At 44.4% G+C, this 12,662-nt stretch overlaps 2 protein-coding genes across 5 annotated transcripts; both read right to left on the reverse strand.

Annotated features, from left to right (window-relative positions):
- Window positions 1–1,443: 1,443 nt before the first annotated feature.
- On the reverse strand, window positions 1,444–3,455 carry RPL22L1 (ribosomal protein L22-like 1). The gene is made up of 4 exons (XM_010572891.1): window positions 3,423–3,455; window positions 3,008–3,100; window positions 2,473–2,594; window positions 1,444–1,694 (listed from the first exon to the last, which is right to left on the reverse strand). The coding sequence occupies exons 1-4, from the start codon at window positions 3,429–3,431 to the stop codon at window positions 1,550–1,552; spliced, it is 369 nt and encodes a 122-aa protein (XP_010571193.1). The 5' UTR covers window positions 3,432–3,455; the 3' UTR covers window positions 1,444–1,549.
- Window positions 3,456–7,007: 3,552 nt separating this feature from the next.
- EIF5A2 (eukaryotic translation initiation factor 5A2) lies at window positions 7,008–12,656 on the reverse strand. Of its 4 annotated transcripts, none has more exons than XM_010572893.1 (4): window positions 12,480–12,656; window positions 10,884–10,988; window positions 9,178–9,309; window positions 7,008–7,890 (listed from the first exon to the last, which is right to left on the reverse strand). In XM_010572893.1, the coding sequence occupies exons 1-4, from the start codon at window positions 12,642–12,644 to the stop codon at window positions 7,831–7,833; spliced, it is 462 nt and encodes a 153-aa protein (XP_010571195.1). In that variant the 5' UTR covers window positions 12,645–12,656; the 3' UTR covers window positions 7,008–7,830. The 4 variants fall into 4 exon arrangements, 3 of the variants coding, with proteins under 3 accessions (XP_010571195.1, XP_010571196.1, XP_010571194.1); XR_774681.1 differs by having other exon boundaries at window positions 7,804–7,890; window positions 8,948–9,309; XM_010572894.1 differs by lacking the exon at window positions 7,008–7,890 and adding an exon at window positions 8,620–9,087.
- Window positions 12,657–12,662: the final 6 nt, after the last annotated feature.

A 12,662-nucleotide genomic window follows, 5' to 3' on the forward strand; every position in this document is an offset into this window, starting at 1 on the left:
CCCTGCAGCCCGTGGGGAAGACCACGGTGAGGCAGGCTGTCCCCCTGCAGCCCAGGGAGGTCCACGGGGGAGCAGATCTCCACCTGCAGCCTGTGGAGGACCCCACGCCGGAGCAGGTGGGTTCCTGAAGGAGGCTGGGACCCCGTGGGAACCCCATGCTGGAGCAGGCTCCTGGCAGGACCTGCGGCCCCGTGGAGAGAGGAGCCCATGGAGCAGGTTTGCTGGTAGGACTTGTGACCCCGGGGGGGACCCACCCCGGCGCAGTGTGCTCCTGAAGGACTGCAGCCCATGGGAAGGACCCATGTTGCAGGAGTTCGTGGAGGACTGTCTCCCATGGGTGGGACCCCATGCTGGAGCAGGGGAAGAGTGTGATGAGTCCTCCCCCTGAGGAGGATGAAGTGGCAGAAATAACGTGATGAAATGACCGTAAACCCCATCCCCCTGTGCCACTGGGGGGGCTTGGTAGAGAAATCTGGGAGTGAAGTTGTGCCCAGGAAGAAGGGAGGGGTGGAGGAAAGGTGTTCTGAGACTTGGTTTTATTTCTCATTACCCTACTCTGTTTGATTTGTAATAAACTGAGTTAATTTTTCCCCAAGCTGTCTGTTTTGCCTGTGATGGTAATTGGTGAGTGATCTCTCCTGTCCTTATCTTGACCCACAAGCCCTTTGTTATATTTTCTCTCCCCTGTCCAGCTGAGGATGGGGGAGTGATAGAATGGCTTTGGTGGGCACCTGGTGTCCAGCCAGAGTTAATCCATCACAACTCCCCACTTCTACTAAAGAAATACTTGTATTCAAGAAAGAATGCCAGAAGTCAAATACAAGAACCGTAAAATACACCATCATAAAAGCAGAAACATCTGTACGGGTTTAATGGGATTCAGTCACTGTCAACATTAAAGCACATCTCACTGCTTCCTTTAAGTTGTTTTAGCTAGATCCTGGCACTGAGATTTGTCTCTACCTCCTTACCTGTCTTACTTGTCAATCTAATATAAACCTGGCTAACAACTCTTTATTTATTATACTCCAGTTTGACTTGTGGTTATACACAGGAATACTACAACCAATTAATGATTTAGATAAATCACACAGAAATAAAGTATTTCTTTTAAAACTTGTAAGCCTGGTTTTTAACTAAAATAATTAAGAGCAAATAAAAGTAAACTTTCAAATATCATACCATTAGCTCCACATAAATTACCAGGAAGAGCTGGTACTTTTAGTCATAAAAAAAACTCTGGATCATTAAACACCAATGTAACTGTCCTACATTTGTACTGGGTAAAGGGCTCAGTTCTTTCTTTTCTACTTGGACCTCCAGTGATGCCATGTTAAACAAACAGCTCTGATTTCTAGCCATGAAAGGAAAACTGCAAAACAAATGATTTCCCATGCTGGTTTTTAATTAGAACTTTAAAAAAAGGCTAGAAAACTAACCATGCTGTCAAACAGGGTACAAAATCCTTATTCACCAATAAGTTAAGTGTTCTTATAAATAGATGTTCTAGCCTTTTGTACACTGCGCTGAGTATAAAGCTGAGCTTCAATTATTCCTCAGACTCTGATCCTTCTTCATCTTGACTGATTTGGAAGTAGCGCAGTTCGTACGTCTCCTTGTCGGACGCAACGACGCGAAGCCAGTCGCGCAGATTGTTCTTCTTGAGGTACTTCTTTGTGAGGTATTTTAGGTACCTTAAACACAGTAATTACACATTAGAACTTTCTCATTTAACAACCTTTACTGCTGTCTGCACTCCACCCAAGTCATGGCTCTAGCAGGGCAACACCACAGTAATTATATCCAGAAATAAAAAATTACCATATATAACAGGTAATACAAGTACATTTTCATTCCAGACACATAAGAATTTATTATTTGATGCTTTTTGACTACATAGCACAAGGCCGGTAACTCAAAAGCATTGAGAAGTGGTTCTAAACCTCAGTCTAATGTAACAGATACAGGTTTACCTCTATCAGCAAATGAAGGGAAGGAACTCTACCTCTAATCAGTGTACTACTCATCTGTTGCATGCCCTAACATACTATGCAGTTTAAGGCTTCATTTGACCTAAGGGGTCCTTCTGCAACAACACATATTGTGTACCCATATATTTTAATACAACCAGTTAAGTAATAAAACAGCCACCCATGACGTGAATTCAGCATGACTTTTAAAAGCCTATCTTTCCTTGATACATTTCTAACAAGCTATATAAAGCATCTCTGTATTACTATGCTTGTGTTAGAGGGAGCATTAATTTGCAATCAAGGCTTCAGTTTTAAAAAGCTTTTTAAACATCTAATATTATAAATGTTTGAATTAATTATGTCTTTCACTAATATTTAAAAATGCTATAAAGATTTGAGCTAACGCCTCCTCTGTATGTATCAGAAGGGCCTCATGTTCAACACACCACTGCTCAAAATCCACTATCACAAATGCAACAAAAGGAAACCTTTCACCAACCTTTTAGAAAATTGCTTCTCGGATGTCACTGTGATCTTGTTCTTCAGACGTTCAATGTGAACGGTGTTGCCCAAGTTTCCAGTTTTTCCATTGACCTTAACCTTCTCCTTTAGGAACTGTTCCTGTTTCAACATTAAAGAAATAGAACACTAGGGAATGGCACCCTAGGTATGAACTAGGGAAGGGACCCTAGCCACAGAGCAATGTTAAAAATCACCGTTTACTTGTGTCCTGATAGCAAGTATTTACAACGCAGTAAGATTTTACCGCACGTAATTAAAAAAAAAAAAATCAGCCCCGTGCTAAAACAGGATTCAATTTAAAACAACTGTATTATTTGTGGACAGGTGTGAACCGTCTCATCTGTAAAAGACATCCAAACCCAAGAAACTTTCAAGAAGTGCCGATAATTTAAAGAACAGCTGTTGATTTTACTAACTGAGAATGTAACTTTCCAGCTGCATTTCAGTTATGGTACGGTACTAAAGCTGTTATTACACTACGCACCAGAAGCACGCGCAAACCCACGACTTACGAAATTCCCCGAATCAAAGATTCCATCTTCCACAGGATGGGTCAAGTCAAGGCAAAACTTCCACGTTGACTTTTTAGATTTTCTGTCCTTTTGCTAAAACACACACCCAGACACACACAAAAAAAACCCCATTAACATTAACAATCCGCACCCGAAACGCTTTCGTCAGCGCGAAGGGGGGACCGCGGCGGCCTGTGGCGAGGGCCGGCCCAGGCCGACACCCGCCGGGAGAGCGGGGCTGACCGCAGCCGGCTCGCTCCGGGCCGCGGGCCCCGGCCCCTTCCCACTCGAGGCCCTCTCGGGGGAGAGCCCCGCTTGCCACCACACGCCGCCGGGAAGAGCCGCCGTCTCCCGCCCGCCCTCCACCGTCCCTCTGTGAGGGGGCCGCGGCCCCGCCCCGCCCGCGCGCGCTCACCGGCGGCATGCTGCCCCTCCGCCGCTCTCCCACGAAAAGAGCGCCCGGCCCCCCACGCCACGCTTTTATACTCCGGCGCTGACGTCACCACGCAAGCGGGGCGGAGCCAGGCGGGTCACGCAGGGAGGCGGGGCGCTTTCCCGCCGGCGGAAAAAAGTCAGCACGCGTTTTTAGCATGAAGGAGCCACCTTTTTATTTCATTTTAATTTTCCGCTTTTTTTTTTTTTTTTTAATTTCTGTTGGACAGGAACGCAAGCGCTTCTCTTGCTCTCGTACAAGCCGCAGGCCGCGCCGCTGTAGCGGTGAAGCGTTTCTCCTGCGGGAAGGCGAGGGTGCTGGCGGAGAGCAGGGGAGCGCACGGTGCCCGCTGCCACTCGTGCCCACTCCCACTCGAGAGTCGGAGCTCGCAGATCCCCTTCCACACCGCCACCGAAGCGCCAAGGGCTCTCCCGCGCTCCCTGTCATCTCAGCCAGCACCCGGCTCCCCGCAGCACCGACACCCTTAGGATTTCTGGAGCAAAACACACATCGACGTCCTTCCCCCGATCGCTCGCGTGGCGTCGAAAACAATACAGCTTCCAAAACAGATACACGCTCGAACCGCGAGGACTGCGCTTCCCGGTTCACACGATTTACAGGGTTTGGTTTTTGCTACGATCAGTACAACGAGTCGTCGCCAGCACTCCTCTTTCTTTCTCCCGCGTTTCGAAAGCCGCACCGAGCAACGGTTAACGATATACATACAGCACAGGACGACAAGGGTTTTCTGCCACACAGCAATACATAGCAAACATTTCGCTTTAAGTTCACAAACCAAGTTACTCTCAGATGCCAAATACCGTAGGGCCAGACTGCAGACGCTGGAGAGACTTCTGCTGCTCTCGGCGTACCGTGCTGAACTGCCGAACGCTCCAGGATCTACGCCTTCGTTAACGTTCTCGGTGTATAAGCGAGATACTCGAAACATCCTTAACAAGGTCTTTTTCTTTTTTTCCTGAAGTTTAGTTCTACTGTAACAAACTACATTCTAAATTACTCAACCGAAAAAAGTGGGATTTATTGAATTTTGAATTCTGTGAGACTGACCTGCAGTAACCATAAGAGTTCAAACTATCAACAAATTTGACTTCTTTACAGATTATGTAAAATTACCTGTATTGTGAAACTACAGACTGTGCACCGTTTCTGGGTACATTGTGGATTAGAAAAACCTGCGAGAGGCTTGAAAGCAGTTAACGTTGAAACAATGAAACTCAGCTAACTTCTTAAAAAAAACAGCCCTGAGAACATGGCTCAACTAGCAAGAGCCTAGTTGAAAAACCACCATTATAAGCAAAAAATTAGAAGGTTCTATTGAAATCTTAAAGTATTACTTGCCAACATTTGAGGCAGGAAACACTGCAGTCTTTCCAATGCTGTAAAGTAGTAAGAGAAACTCAATGAATTGGAGCCATAAAAAAATGCATTATTTGGAGTGGAAATACTTTTCTTCACCTCCTAGTTTTCACAGCCTTTACTCTAAGCAGTTGCATCAGCTATTAGAAGTTTATCATTTTCGGTTTTGACACAATTTAAGTATTAAGACAGTACTACAGAACAAGTACATTGGTTAAGATTTGTTTTAAAGTAAAGCTATGAAAGGAGAATTTCCCTAAGCATTTGGTTAGGGATCTTAAAAATACGCATCTATATGGACTACTGATCACAAACCAAGTTTGTTGCAAACAATTCTGACAGTAAACTGAAACATCTTACTTTGGAAAAAATGCCTCAAATACATGTTCTAATTTAGAAGCAACTTGTTTAACCTTACTGAAACTTGGAGATTATGCTTAAGACTCATGCTTATGTATTACCTATGGGAAACTTCATGCATGACGAGCCAATGCTCTGCACTTCCATAATGTTCGAAGTGCTTCACAAAAGACAACTAAGTATCTAAGAACAAACCTATAATGAAGTACTTAATCATTTAGATCTTGCAGAACTGAAGGTTGCAATAGAAGGACATCGACACATCCCAAGGAGGGCTCTTCCAGCAAGCTGGAGGTCATAAAACCTCTATCTTTAGATTGCTGTAGTACCTGAAAACTCCAGTCAGACCAGGACCCCACTTGTAGGAACAGGACAAAAACCAGCCCTCGTCCCAGACAGCTTACAGTCTAAGTAAATGCTTAGATTGTGGGCCAGTGGCATCAAATACCTGTCTTCCAACAAGGTTCTAGAGGACAGACAGGCACCTGAAAGTAGACTAAAGCACTACGAGGACAAGAACAAATCCAAGTCTTGTAGTTTTCAAGCATATCAGAAGTATTCGTAATGCGGTGATAGCATTAGAACTTGCACTAGTTTGATATAGTGACCTATGACTTCCCATTTGACACCACACAGCTCAGCTTGCTGTCAAGACCATCATCAATGGTTTCACAGTCACCTCCAAAGCCAGCAAAGCCTCTCTTTCAGGTACCAGTTCAATAGAGAGGCAGAAAGGAGCATAGTGCAGACTAGCTTGAACTACTAAGCATGCTCTTCAAAACTATTCTGAATGCATTTCAATCTCTTGCATCTACAGCTTTTTTTAAAAGCAGTTTTGCCATTTCAGTCAAGGTGCTATTTATAGAGTTGACCTGCAATGTGTATTGTGCTAGGCAAGAGCGTGTGGCAGTATCCTGCTTCTGCCAGGTGTCCCAGGTAACTGTGCTTTATTACCAGAGTATATTTATTGCTGTCTTTACCTTCGCTGTACTGCTCTCCCTGTCATGAGAAGTCTATGGAAAAATGCATGTTTTTTGCCATCTAGATTAGACCTCCAAGATTTGCTAAGCCCTGCCACAGTATGTACAAGGGCAGTTCAGGACAGTTGCCACGAGCCCTTTGGGGATTAGAGAGTACATACTATTAAGCTACAAACATTTTAAGCAGTGAACAGCAGCGTGAAGTCTGACCCTCGCTGCCAATAGTGTGAATCGTGCGTGCTGTCCAGGGCAGCATGCCACATGTTTACAAGTTGTCCTCCGTTAGCCTGCAGTCACTGAAGCTTAAGGCAAGTTCATGAAACAATTTATCAACTGTGAAGAGAGGTCCAAGCCACGCACTAAGGAAGTTTCCCACTCATGAAGAGTCACCAAGTCTTAGAATTCAAGTTGAATGCCTTAAACAGGAGCAGGCTAGTTATCCTTCTATAACTATTGCTGTGAAGCCTTGTGTTTGCCTGTTAAGCTACTAAATAGTTAGAGGCATGCATGCGTGTTTCAATGACTCAGAACTCCCTTGGATAGGAGCTAGCTTTCCTAACTATGTAGCTATTTATTTACTTTTATAGTTAAGCCATGGTTGTTCAGTATTGTCTGTCAAGTCTATATTTTGAAAACACAATAGTTTTATTTTTTTAAAAAGAATCACATGCATTTAGTTTAGGCTCAATGCTACAGTTTGTCCCACTTCTCGAAAAACATGTGGTCCCTGTGCTACAAAAATATGGTCTGAACCTGAAGATTAAAACCTAAAGCTGGAAGCACTGCAACAGATTCCCATGGAGTTTGTCACCCTCTTATAGTTTAAGATAAATATAATAAAGGAAAGCAATTGAACTGCATTTTACTATTTTATTTTTCAAGTCTGACAAAGGCCTCGAGTGAAAGTCTATAGCTTTAACATCCATTCTCACCTTTGTGTCCCCTTGACCTGTCTATGTCTTATCTACCCAATATTCCAACTGCCTGCCTAAACCACAGGTAGGCTTTGACACCATTTTATCGTTACAATAAGCCAACAAGTTGGCAAAGAAGAATACAGAGGTAATACAGTTAAGTTGCACATGGCCACTGGGGCTTGGTCAAGCCAGCTGGCATTTTTGATCACTTGAGTTTCTTGGTCTAAAAGTTGCGATTGGCACCTACAGTTCTGCAAGAGTCCCAATCCACAAAATACTTAAGCTTTAAAGAAAAAAGAAAAAAAAAAAAAAAAAGCTACTTATTATTGTCAGTTCTACCTAAACATGTCAAGAAAAATACTATTTGTGCTCTAGGTCACTTTATAATCCTAGATACCTACCAGCTTATCTAAAAGCCCCTGAATACTGTATTTTGTCTGTTCATACAGACAAACACTGTTTTGCTCAAGCAAATAAAAATATATCCACTAGTAACACCTGATTGGTTTCTCAGATCCATAGCTGAAACCTACAGGAATGTTAAAATAGTTACAATTAAGGAATTAAAATCTCAGTGATTTTGAAAACTGCCAGTTAGCCTGCAACACTAATCCAGAATCCAGCACTGCTTTTTAACAATTCAGAAAAGAAATGAGGTTGCTTGTGAAGGCCAGAGCTTTGGTGACAATAAGAACCAAATTTATAGATCTGTGGTTTGTCCAGACCTGAGCAGTTGCCCGAGCCTGGTGATCCTCTTTATTTGCAAGGCTTTATGGCTACAGCACATTCTTCATTCATTGCACTTATGACGGATATCTGGAAGAAAAGACAGATAGGTGAACTCCAACCCATGCCAGAGGAGGCGCTCCTAGAAGCTACAGACTTTCACATTTTAGTATCTATCCCATCTCTCTTGAGAAGAAAAAAATAAAGTTGAAGCTGGTAAAATTCAGTGATTAGAAGAATGTCCACAATATCTGCCCCTCTGTCCTGGTTTCAGCTGGGACAGAGTTAATTTTCTTTTTAGTAGCTGGTATAGTGCTATGTTTTGGGTTCAGTATGAGAAGAATGTTGATAACACACTGATGTTTTCAGTTGTTGCTGAGTAGTGTTTAGACTAAGTCAATGATTTTTCAGCTTCTCATGCCCAGCCAGCAAGAAGGCTGGAGGGGCAAAAGGAGTTGGGAGGGGGCACAGCCAGGGCAGCTGACCCAAACTGGCCAAAGGGGTATTCCATACCGTGTGATGTCATGCCCAGTATATAAACTGGGGGGAGTTGGCTGGGGAGGATGGCCGCTCAGGAACTAACCAGGCATCGGTCAGCCGGTGGTGAGCAACTGCATTGTGCATCACTTGTTTTGTATTTTCCAATCCTTTTATTATTATTATTATTATTACTACTGTCATTTTATTACTGTTATTATCATTGTTAGTTTCTTCCTTTCTGCTCTATTAAACTGTTTTTATCTCAACCCACGAGTTTTACCTCTTTCTTTCAGATTCTCTCTCCCATCCCAATGGGTGGCGGGGAAGTGAGTGAGCGGCTGCGTGGTGCTTAGTTGCTGGCTGGGGTTAAACCACGACACCCTCCCACTGATTTGCTCTTTTGCTGCCTTCTCTATGCCACATTGCCTTGGCTGGCACCTTGAGGTTCGTACAACAGAGGAAGATGAACAAGCTCCTGCAGTAGAGCCAAACTAACAACTGGTGTGGCCCAGCATAAACTACAGTCTGCAGAGCTACTTGCAGACATGTTTGCTAACATAGCAAATTAGACTACTCAGACTATATCACAAAACTCTGCACTTGGTCCCGATGAAGAAAGCCTGGAGGCTCCAATCCACACCATGCAGACAGCACTGTTGGGATTTACCTAGACATCTGAGACACACCCGCATCGCCTCACTGTGAACTGAGCCAGGCTTCAGTGCCATACTGAGTGCTCCAGTACAAGAGTCCTTCTGCATCTCAAAGGACCAATTCCCGTGCTTCTAACCCGCTCATCATGGAGAGCTACAAATGGTCAGTGTTAGAATAAGACTTCTTCATTGTATAATCAAGTGGAATTAACCACAACTCTTCTTGTCTGCCCTCTATGCTTACCTGCACATCTTCATTGGCATTGAATTTTCCTTCTATTTCTTTGCCAAGATCCCCTTCTGGCAGCTTTAGATCCTCACGAACTTCACCGCTTTCTGTCAGCAGGGAGAGATACCCATCCTGAATACCTATCAGCTGTGAAGAGAAGTTCGCTTTTAGTAAGTTTAACATCAGTAGTCACTAGTAGGCAGTAGCTGAAGGTAAGCAGAAGGCAGTGAACTCTACCTGTTACATTAATTCTTTAGTACTGTGTTTGTAACAGTTAAGAAACTAATTTAACTCAATTTTTAGCAAGAGTTTAGAGGGCGGAGAGTTAGGGCAACTGTAGCAAAAGCTATCAAGAACCACCAGAACCCTGCTGGTTATTTCCTAGTATGTGGGGCACCGCAAAACCCATCCTTGTGATTTAGAAGTAGTACTGCTTCCAGGTCACTGGTTCAGCTTTTTACGCCTATGAATTAGAAACAGTAACTGGAATGGTGTTCACTGAACAGCATTGCTTTTACAAAGTGTACAAAGTTCACAACGGTTGAACTGTACGCTTCTATACCTTCACCTGTGCAATGAGATACCATCATTTACATTAAAGGCTAATGAATAAATTGGGGAACATCCACCAAGCTCTGGACCACTTTTATAATGCTGTTTTCAGCCTAACCGAAAGCCTGAGCTAAGGGGAACAGTTATTTTGACAGAGCAGGTTAGGAACCTGGAACACGTAACAGTAAACCAAAAAGGCAGCCCTAACAAGTCTCATAAACATCAAGAATTTCAGTAGCAATGAGGACCCAAGAACGCGAGAGAAAGATCACCAAGATAACATTAACAATCTCTTGGAAGGTCTGAGCCCTAAGACAAGCTAGTCACACTTAATCCAAACAGCACCAGCTGTCCTGAAGAGTTGCTAACCCTCTGAACTTTGGCTTTGTCAAGCAATCGCAGCTTTCCAGCTGATGTGGACATGTATCAGTTCCTGACCAGAACTACTCCCGAGACAAGGGAAAGATAGCCGACACATTATAACTCAGAACCTGAATCTGCTTTTAAGAGCTCACTATCCCTATCACAGAAGGCATTACAGAAGTTAGAGGCCTGACAAGTTCCCTCCATACATACATTTCAGAGCAGAGCTCAGGAGCACCAAAATGACTTGAGATCAACTAAAGCCAGCTTCCACGCAAGGAGCAGAAAGCACTGTAGCAAGTTAGAATTGGTATCAGATGCAGTTTAAGACTGTCTTGTTGATTCATCTACCCTATGTAAGAGTGAAATTATAAATTACAATACATGCTTAGATTCAAATTTACTTTTAGTGAGATCTTGATTACCCTTTAACTAATAATAACTTGCAGCAGGGATAACACCTCTCCAGATACTAAAGGATGCCAGTATCGCAAAGAATGAAGAAGTGACCTTACAACATGAGCTAGAAAACGTTGTCTATTACCTGTCATTTCTAAAGATTGCAAATATAACATGAGGTTGTCAGTACAGCAAGGAGCGCTCCATCAATGAGCTCTGACAGTTTTAACAATTCAGTAAATGCTACAAGTTAAGCAATGTCATGTCTCGACAGGCAAGTTCCATCAATTCTGACAACAGTACCTTATTAATTGAGAGGCAAGTTTGGGGAAGAAGAAAGTTTACATGTGGTATTAGGAGTATAAAGCCTCCTAATGTGTGGGAGGACGCAGTGACTGTTAACTCACCTGGTAATCATTCCTCTTGATATTGGGAACATCCATGTTATGAGTTGATGGACAAATATCTTCATATTTTTTACCAGTGAAGATATCAATACCAACCAAGTGAACCTACAAGAGAAGAAAAATAGTATCAGTTACTGTAGGTCCTAGGGACACAAGATGCCATTGCCATCAGTATTGCTGGTTCCACACTGTTTTCTGAAAGATCACGTGTGATACCAGAATCTGCCTGGACCCTTTGCTTGTGGTATGAAAGCAGCCCATGTAGCAAGAGAAAGCCTCTCACACCCTTTCATAGCACACTACAGAAACACTACATGAGAACGCAGATCAGCCACTGTCACCTTCCATAGCCTTCTGTAGTTTTACAGCAGCAAGCTAGAGCTCAAGAGTATGCAGCGGTTGAGAAAAAGTTTACTTCAAGTTCTAGCTGTTCTGAGAAACACAACAGTGTCAGTGACAACGCGAAGGTTAAGGGTAAAAGAAGACGTGGTCATGCACAGAGATTAAAGCAGCTCCCACCTCCCTTTATGCTAGCAGCAGCTGTCCACTGCAGCTAGCGCTTGGATTACCAGTTCATAGCCTGCTCTTCTCAGGTCCTTTCACTCTCACAGCTGTTTCAGTGTTTAAGAAAATTGGATCTGCCTAATAAAACAAGCCATAAAAAAAGCAAGGGGAGGGAGAAAGGGAAAAAAAAAGACCTGGCAAAGGCTTGGTATACTCTAGCTTTGACAAATCCTAAATACTTTACCCACCTACCTGTACCGTACAAGGCTGTGGAAACTTACAAATCTAATTAGCCCGTGTTTGTAACAGATCTGTCTCTAAACTCTAATATACCCAGCACGAAGTGTTGCTGAATGATCGAAGGGGGAGTCTAGCCTTGGTCCAAGGTTTGGACAGCTGCATAAGCCAACTGCTTAGGCAGCAGGACTGCAGCCTAAGAATGTCCCTGCTGGAACACAGGAGGGGGAAGGTATGCCTCACTCGGTGCTGAAAAAAAGGAAAGAAGCAGCGAGGCAAGCCGGCAAAATAGGGCCAGAGCAGGCCCGGAGAGGTAACGACGGTCTGCTGAGCTCTTCTGGATTATGTAACAGAACATGGGCACTTCTAGTAAGCGCTTAAGTCGAGCGCTGTGATAGTGAAAGCCTGCTAGCACAGGGACACACAAAAGTGCTTTGGTGGGTAGCGACAGCACAATCCAACCACGCCCTAGTGATTTCATCAGCCCCCCTTCCAGAACTTACTCTACCCCCACTACAGAAACAGGTTTTATCGCCATCAGCTTTAAAGCTTTTTAACAAGTTGGGAGGAAAAAAACCAAACCAACCCCAACACCCTCCCCCCGCTCCCCGTCCTCAATCCTTCCTGCGTTACATTACTGGAAGCCCTTGAGCTAACTCTAGAGCGAAGAGACACACGAGACGCTGAAAAGCAAAAGCAGGATACAGAGCGCTCTGCCAAATGAAACGCTACACCCTTCCCTCTCGGCCGGCCAAGCCAGCGATGCCGCTCGGAGGGCCGGGAGCCGCAGAGAGCACACACACTGCGGGCCGAGCAACAGATCGGGGCTTGCAGAGCCCGCCCGGGGCCGCTCACCTTGGCGTGGCCGTGCTTGCCCGTCTTGGAGGTGGACATCTCCACGATCTTGCAGGGGCGGCCCTTGAGCACCACGAAGCCGTTCTTCCGCAGCGCCGAGCACTGCATGGGGTAGGTGAAGGAGGCGCCGGCATCGCCCGTGGTGAAGTCGAGCTCGTCGGCCATGGCGCTGGGCGGGGAGGG

Source organism: Haliaeetus leucocephalus, unplaced genomic scaffold (assembly GCF_000737465.1).
Source record: "Haliaeetus leucocephalus isolate CR32 unplaced genomic scaffold, Haliaeetus_leucocephalus-4.0 Scaffold362, whole genome shotgun sequence".
Classification (NCBI taxonomy): Eukaryota; Metazoa; Chordata; class Aves; order Accipitriformes; family Accipitridae; genus Haliaeetus; species Haliaeetus leucocephalus.

Bases quoted from the DNA above. Each gene is read 5' to 3' on its own strand.
- RPL22L1 (XM_010572891.1), bottom strand. The intron at 2,595-3,007 runs GTAAGTCGTGGG...ATGTTGAAACAG, and splicing joins TCTTTGATTCGGGGAATTTC to GAACAGTTCCTAAAGGAGAA. The intron at 1,695-2,472 runs GTTGGTGAAAGG...ACTGTGTTTAAG, and splicing joins GAGAAGCAATTTTCTAAAAG to GTACCTAAAATACCTCACAA.
- EIF5A2 (XM_010572892.1), bottom strand. From the start codon at position 12,644: ATGGCCGACGAGCTCGACTTCACCACGGGCGATGCCGGCGCCTCCTTC. The intron at 10,989-12,479 runs GTGAGCGGCCCC...CTTCTCTTGTAG, and splicing joins GCAAGCACGGCCACGCCAAG to GTTCACTTGGTTGGTATTGA. The intron at 9,310-10,883 runs GTGAGTTAACAG...TTCTCTTCACAG, and splicing joins TCAAGAGGAATGATTACCAG to CTGATAGGTATTCAGGATGG.